At 57.9% G+C, this 7,407-nt stretch overlaps 1 protein-coding gene across 1 annotated transcript; it reads right to left on the bottom strand.

Moving 5' to 3' along the window:
- Nucleotides 1–3,685: 3,685 nt before the first annotated feature.
- NKX2-3 (NK2 homeobox 3) lies at nucleotides 3,686–6,372 on the bottom strand. The gene is made up of 2 exons (XM_004268440.3): nucleotides 6,012–6,372; nucleotides 3,686–4,510 (listed from the first exon to the last, which is right to left on the bottom strand). The coding sequence occupies exons 1-2, from the start codon at nucleotides 6,370–6,372 to the stop codon at nucleotides 3,768–3,770; spliced, it is 1,104 nt and encodes a 367-aa protein (XP_004268488.1). The 3' UTR covers nucleotides 3,686–3,767.
- Nucleotides 6,373–7,407: the final 1,035 nt, after the last annotated feature.

The raw sequence follows: 7,407 nt of genomic DNA, 5'->3' as shown, positions 1-7,407 counted from the left end.
AGAACAGGAGGGGATGGATGCAAAGTAAAGGAAGATTAATTCGGGCCAGGAGGAAGCCAGGCAAGGAAGGTGGGGATCCGGCGCTGGGGAGCACTTCGAGGCCACAGCCCAGCAGGATACAGATCAGGAGGGAGAAAAAGGGGTGGCTTACTTAGGAAACCCCCTGCGGAGCTAAGGTGTCTGCTCCCAGGAACCTTGGGTTCCTAGCGTGCACGCGCTGGTCTTGGAAGTGAGCACTCCCCGTAGGGCAGCATCTTGATCACCGACAATACTCCTCACTTGGAGAATGTAGGGGAAGTCGAATTGGGTCCCAGATGCAGGTCCCAGATTAACCGTATACCTCCCAGTTTTCCACCCCACCCCCACCCCACCCCCACCCCACCCTGCCCTATCCCTGCATCTTCCCTAACCCTAAACTTTGTGTCCTCCTGTCAAGGTTATCACCAAGTTCTCAGCCTCCTTTCCTAGGTTTTGAGCTGTAGGGCAAGGGGTAACAATCCCTTGGGGAAGCCGTTTCCCCGGCGGCATCACGGGGTACCCAAGGCCGGACCTTCCTGTGGGATGGAGATAGGCTGCACGGCTTCCGCAGACGGTTTTAGGTGTTCTGGCTCCGCCCAGGTGGGCCAAGAGTCTAGCTGTTCATCTCCCTTGCAGCCAACACCCAACGCGAAGTTCCCCACCACGGGGGCCATCCGCATTGGGGAACACGGTGCTTAAGGAGGCTGGCCCCATCATCTCCTACCGTGTTATCTGTCCTAGAGGGAAAAGATGCCAACCTGGCCCCCTACGATCCCACTAGGCCCTCACGTGGAGAAACAGAGACAAATAAATCTTTGCATGACACTACGTTGTGATTTTGGAAAGTACCTAAGACTCTGGTGGCACATATTAGGGAGTGATTACCCCCCTTGGGTGGTTCAGGAAAAAACCCTGGCCTTGAAGGAGGAGTAGGAGTTCACTAGAAAATTGGGGGTATTAGAGCATCCCAGACAGAGGAGAGGACATGTGCAGAGACATGGAGCCTGCAACAGCAAAGCGCTGCTTGGACTGGCTTCCTTTTTGTCATTCAGGCATCGGCTTAAATCTAATCTCCTCAATGTGGCTTTCTCTGACCACCTACTGGAAAAGAACCCTCCCTCCAGTACTTGGTTCTCTTTCTTTTTTAGAATTTATCGACTACTAATTTTTACGTTTGTTAGCTATCTCCCCGCCACACACACTCCTTCAAATAAACTTCCTAAGCCTACGGACACTTTTTTTCACCGTCCCCAGCGGCCAGAACAGTGAAGTGAACATATAGTAGTAGTATCAATGTCAGTGAATAAATTTGAATAAATGGATGAATGAATGAATGAATGAGTCCGAGGCTGCAGAAACGTATTAGGAAGCAAGAATTCCCTCCATGCCCTTAGCTTAAGAAACTCAAGGAAAGATAATAGCGCCAGAAGGAGGGCTCGCTAGGAAGGGGGCTTGGGACGTCACGGTGGTGAAAGCGGTGGTGGGAGGCGGTGTTCCAACTCCAGTTCGGCTTGCGGGAGGAGGGAACTGGCGGCGAGGAGCTGAGGGACCCGCAGTCTGGTGCACTAACTCAAGCCTGGCTCCGGGGTCTTTCTGCCTCTAGAGAGGCAAGGGGAGGGCGGGTCTCCGCCCCCCAGGCGCCCCCTTTCCAGCCTCCCGCTAGACCCTTTTGGACGCGTCCAAGCCTCATCCTGGGCGGTCCGTGGGTTTTGGTGGATTCGCTTGCCTGCCTGCCTCCCTCTCTCCCCTCCTCTTTTTTCTTCCTTCTCCTCCAGGGCTCTGCAGCTCCCCAGCCCGGGTACCGCAGCAACCTAGCAGCCCCCGCCCCCTCCTGTAAGGGCGAAATTGCTAAACTTGTAGCAATAATGACCCTGCATTCAGGCCGCCGGCTCCCGCTGAACTTCTCCGCGCCCCGGCCGGCCCGGCCTAATCAGCGCGCCCCTCCCTGCTGCCCGCCCAGCCCCCGTCCCCCCTTGCCGCCCCCTCCCCCAGCGCACAAAAAGTGGGGAACAAAATCCCCGCGCATTTCTCCGTCCCTCTGTTGAGCAGACTGCTGCACAAAGCCCCCGCTCTGGGAAGCAATGGGGAGCTCGGGAGGGACGTCAATCCCGACGCGCTGGGGTTTTTGTTCGCGCAGGGGACTTCGCCTTCCTACCACACCTTTTGTTCGGGACTCCAATAAAAAGCCATTCTTTCCGCACCTTCTCGGCCCGGAGCCGCCTTTCAGCAAGGCCCGGCCCCACAATGGCGCGGCGCGCTGAGGCCTCCCCATTCACCCTCCTTGGCACGCTCACAATCGGCCGTGTGGCAGCACAGGCCTCGCACAGGCATTCTGCGCAAGTGACAAGGAGCCGCATAAAGCCGCGGCCGCCGGGGGAGAAGGGAGGGCGACCGAGGGGGAGAACTCGGCCGCGGCGGGGCACAGCGCCCCCGGGCGCGCTGGAAGCCTGGGCGGCGGCCGCAGATGCAGCCGCCTTCGCGAGGCCTACGCCTGGGCCTGGGGGCGAGGTTTCCATTTACCCTGGAGACCCTCGAGGCGGGGCAGAGTCTAGGCCTTGATCTAACGCAGGCCAAGGTACTAGCGGAAGCATCTGGGTGAAACTTGGGGGGATTACAAAGCCCAGACCTCAAAAGGTCCTGAGTCTCCGACCTGTCCTCCCTACAACAGTAAAGAGAAATTAATGAACAAAGCCTTGGAGACCGGACTTGCAGCCTAGGGGCTGAGGCAGGGGAGACCAGGCCTACAACCATCCAGGGGGAACTGTTTTTCCTGAGTATCTTTTCCTTCCCCTCCCGCCCTGTTAAAGGATCCCTCCCCACTCTTGTGGGCTAAACAAAGTCTGTAGCCGGCCAACGGTTTGAAAATATTGCACCTTGTTTATTGACTCCTGTAGTGTGTGGCAGCGGGTGTGTACATGGCGTGTGGATATAGTTTTTTATATATATATATATATATATATATATATATATAAAAATATGTGCTGAACACAGAATACGAAACAGAAAGGAAAGCCGGTAACACCTCCGGTGGGCCACCAGTTCCCGGATTTGTTCAGCCCCCCCAGCTTTTGATCTCGCTCCACTGGTTTTTTTCGCAGAGTTCTACACCCCCCTGACAATCTGGAGATCCAGGCCGAGGTATCTGGTGCGGAAGGCAGGCGGTTGGGAAAAGGAAAATGGACTGTGCTGTGGTACGCCGGCCCCGCAAAGGGGGCAGAGCGTCGGTAGGGCCTGGGGATTTCTCAAGCCACGACGCCCATTTTTCTCTCCTTCATGCTTTTTTTGTCCTTGAGTTCTCCGCCAGCGCTTCGCGGCGGCCGCGGGAAGGCTGAGGGTGAGAAGCCCGAGGGAGAGAAGCCCTTCTTGCTCTGGGAGAACCGAGCGGCAGCCCGAGTCTCAGCCTCTCGCACTCCTTTTGGGGCCAAGCTCGGGGCCATCGTCCTCCCAGCACCCAGCCGGCGTTTCTGCCTCAGAGACAGTCTTCGTGACCACTCCCGGGCATCCTCTTCGCCCCTGAGCCCCCTTCCCCAGGCCTCGCGTGAGCTGCGCTCCGGGGCTCTGGGGAGCGAGACGTGTGTGTATGTATGTATATATATATATATATATATATATATATATATATATTTATTTATTTATTTATTTATATTTAACGAGGGGACCTGGCCCTTCCTTGGATCCAGCCTTTCTCGCGCTTCAATCCCGCGGCGCCAGGCTGCGGTGGGGCGGCTGCCGCATGACCCGCCCGGTCCCTACCAGGCCCGGATGCCCTGCAAGGTGCCCTGCGCGCACGCGGCCCCGGCCGCCGCACCCTGGTGTAACGGCTGTGCGCCGCCGCCGCCGCCGCCGCCGCCGAAGCCGCCCAGGTTGCTCACGTTCACAAAGGGGCCGCCTCCGGCCGCACTGCAGGCGGGCTGCATGGCCGAGGCCGCCGCGGAGGCCCCGCCGCCGCCTCCACCGTTTGCCGGGTACGCACAGCCGTAGCTGCCGCTGTAGGCCGCAGCGGCGGCGGCTGCAGCAGCCGCGGCTGCGGCGGCGGCTGCCGAGTTCCCATAGCCATAGGCGGGGAAGCTGTTGTAGGAGTAGGCGCCCGCGCCCACGCTGTAGGGAGCGCCGTAAGCTGGCGCGCTGGGCGTGACGCACGGCTTGCCGTCCCGCACTAGCACCGGCACTGCCACGCGGCGCGGCGGCGGCGGGGGCGCGTGCGCGCCCAGCTCCAGAGACTTGTCCTGCCGCTGTCTCTTACACTTGTACCTGCGATTCTGGAACCAGATCTTCACCTGCGTGGACGTGAGCTTCAGGCTGCTGGCGAGGTGCTCGCGCTCGGGGGCCGACAGGTACCGCTGCTGCTTGAACCTGCGTTCCAGCTCGAAGACCTGGGCTTGCGAGAAGAGGACCCGCGGCTTCCGGCGGCTGCGTGGCTTCGGCCTCTCGCTCTCCTCCGCTGCCTTGCAGTCTCCGGCCGCCTCCAGAGGCTTCTTCAGCTGGCAGCTTTCTGCGGAAGAAGCAAAACAACAGCGTCCTTTAATTGTTCCCGATCTCACCGCGGCTCCGGTCCCGGAGCACTGTGGCCCCTTTTGGGGGCAGCGCGGAGTGTGCGGTAATAACTGCTGGGACTTTGGGGAAAGTTTGTGGCTCCTGACGCCGTGGGACCCTGCGATAGCCCAAGGCCCCTCACAACGCCCTTGGCGGGTGGAGGCACGTTCCGTGGGGAGGGGTAGTTAGTGCGCGTTTATTTAGAACTTGAGCATCTGCGAGAGATTACCCTGTATTAAATGTGCGGCTCGGCGTGCTGATGATTATTTTCAGGATGGAAGTTTGCAACTCCATAATAACTATAGTATTTGCAAACTCGTTTGCCTTCCACTCCGTCATGAATAGCTGAAGGTGTGAGACATGTTGGTATTTGGGAGCCGGTATGCGTGCGTTCTGCGAAAATCTTCCTGCTCGTAAATGTCTGAGTGTAACGCTCATGTATTGCCCAGGGACAGTTTTTTACTTTTAAAAGCCTACAGGCCCATAGCTAAATGTCTGCCTGACGACATCTGTATTACCTTAGAGAGAAAAAGAAATTTGATTGATTTAGACAGTTTTATGTCGATTTTAGGCCCGGGGAGCTGTCAGAGCACAGGCCTTGGCTTCCACCACATCAAACCTCCTCTTAGGGAAGGAGATTCTTTGGCTCTCTCTCCTCCGAAACAAACACTTCCTTGGAGGCTTTATTCAGTTGTCCTATTTCCCTACCCAATTCACCTCGCATCCTACTTGAGCAGCCAGGATCTAAGTTCGGCGCGTTTTTCACTCAGCCCGAAGCCCCACAGCCTGGGACACAAAGCAAAACGTTAAGAATTTTCAAAAAAGTCTGGTGCCTCAGGGGTGTGAGTGCGGAATGGACTGTGTTCCCACGCACTCTCCCAGCATCCCCTCCCTCTCTGCCGGGTGCCGTGGGTGCGAGGACGCTGAGTTCCAGGCGGAGAAGTGAGGAAACCACCCAGCTGAACTCTACCGAAGTTCCTGCGCCCTGTGGACACTAGGCACACAAGCTGCTTCGACTGTCTTTTCCAGGAAGAGGGAGCGGCTGCCCTGGCCTCAGAAAACTCGTCTCACGCTAGAGAGAAAGTGGGAAGAGTTCAGGCTCGTGCCCCTCTAGCTCTTGGGAAGAGCAAAAATACTATGAGCTGTCAGCACCCAGCAGCTGAGCCCATGTTGCTTATCACCATCAGGGCAGCAGTAACTATTTTCCCTTCCCTCCGGGGCTGCATCGCCTCCCCCCTCTGGGGGGAGTAGTTGACGGAGTCACCTTGTCTTTCTCCCTCCGCCCTGGCTCCCTTGCAGGCACCTGCGCTTTGCGGAGCTGTCGTTGACCAGGGCCAGGGCATGACCCCAGCCGGGGCTAACGGGGCGGGCAGCCGTGCTGGCGAGATTTGTGGGCTGTTTGCGGGCACCCCGCCATTGCTCCAGATGTGCGGGTGCGTTTCCTTTCCCCCTCTACTCACTTTGGCTCCGGTCCCTCAGGACCTCGGGCTCCTCTTCATGTTCCTTAGGCCCGCTGCACGAGTCTCGCAGGACCGTGTGGACATAGCTCTGGGGGCAGAGCCCCGAATCCCCGTGGCCATCGGCTGTAGCTAGTGAGTTCAAATAGGACAGTTTCTCTCCCTCTTCTTCCTCGTCCTCCTCCCCTCCGTCAGAAAATTGCGTCCCCTCAGCGGCGGCCAGCATGCAGGGCGCCGAGTGGAAGTGGTGCTCCAAGTCCGCCTGCAAGTGCGCGCCGTGGAACTGCTGTTGCTGCTGCTGCTCCAGATTCAAAATGTCTTTGACTGAGAAAGGGGTGGAGGTGACCGGGCTTGGTAACATCATCAGGGCCACTTAATTGTCCAGTCCAAATACTCAATAAATCCCGGCGGGGGCGGGGAGGCAGCGCGGCGGCTCCAGCTCTCCTTCTGGACTCCGCCGCTGCTGCCGAGTCGGGCTTTTGACAGACGCGGTCCCGCTCCAGTCTAAATCGCCTCCATTGGCCGGGACGTGGGGGTCTGGGTTTTGTTAAAGCCACTGAAGGGACTGGGGCCGGGGCTGCGAAGCCTGAGTCCGGGGGTCTTACGTCATGTCTGGGGCGGGGCTCTCGCTTCGACCTCCCTCTCTATTGGTTCCAGCTCCTGTGGACCGCGCCCCTCCGCAGCCAGCGAGTGTGGGTGCCGTGGACCTACCAGAAATAGACAAGGACTAGTATAAAGTCGCAAAGTCCTAGTCGCTGTGGGCGAGGCTGCACTGCCTGGGGTACGCGAACTACCGATTCCCACCCAGACTGGCCGCATCTTCCCGGGCAAAGCCAGTTCTGGGAGGTTTCCTGTCTGAGAACCAGCTACCAGGAAGGATAGCCCAGGAGTATGGTTTTTCCAGATGCTGCGGGGGCAGGAAAACTTCCTGGCATGTAAATACCCGGCACTGGATCCCCAAGGAGATGGAATGTTTTATATATCTATGGATGGGCGACGTGTGCGTTCTCGCCTTGTTGACTTTGCTCAAGCTGTTCCCACCACTCGGAATGTCTTCTCCGCCCTTGTCTCCACGACAAGCCTGTTCTCCGAGGCTCTGCTCAAATGCCACCTCCTCCAAGGAAGCGCTCCCTCGTCGCCTAGCCGGAAGTCATCTCTCTCGCATCTGAACTTGCAGCTCGTGCTAGTAAAGGACATTCGTGTCACTTATCACTTCCCGCCTAGTACTATAGCTATACTGTCTGCCTGGTCTCCCTGGGTAAACTATGAGCCCCCGAGGGCAGGGCACCGTTAGCATTGGCTCTTGTAGCTTTTCCAGCGGCCGCACTAAGCAGGTATGTGAGAGACAGGATGATGGAGCCATTACTGAATTTTGTGGACTGACAGCTCTTGGTTTGAA

The sequence above is a fragment of the Orcinus orca genome, chromosome 14 (assembly GCF_937001465.1).
Source record: "Orcinus orca chromosome 14, mOrcOrc1.1, whole genome shotgun sequence".
Lineage (NCBI taxonomy): Eukaryota > Metazoa > Chordata > Mammalia > Artiodactyla > Delphinidae > Orcinus > Orcinus orca.
This window is presented reverse-complemented; position numbering and strand designations above follow the sequence as displayed.

Bases quoted from the DNA above. Each gene is read 5' to 3' on its own strand.
- NKX2-3 (XM_004268440.3), bottom strand. From the start codon at position 6,372: ATGATGTTACCAAGCCCGGTCACCTCCACCCCTTTCTCAGTCAAAGAC. The intron at 4,511-6,011 runs GTGAGTAGAGGG...CTTCTTCCGCAG, and splicing joins CCTGAGGGACCGGAGCCAAA to AAAGCTGCCAGCTGAAGAAG.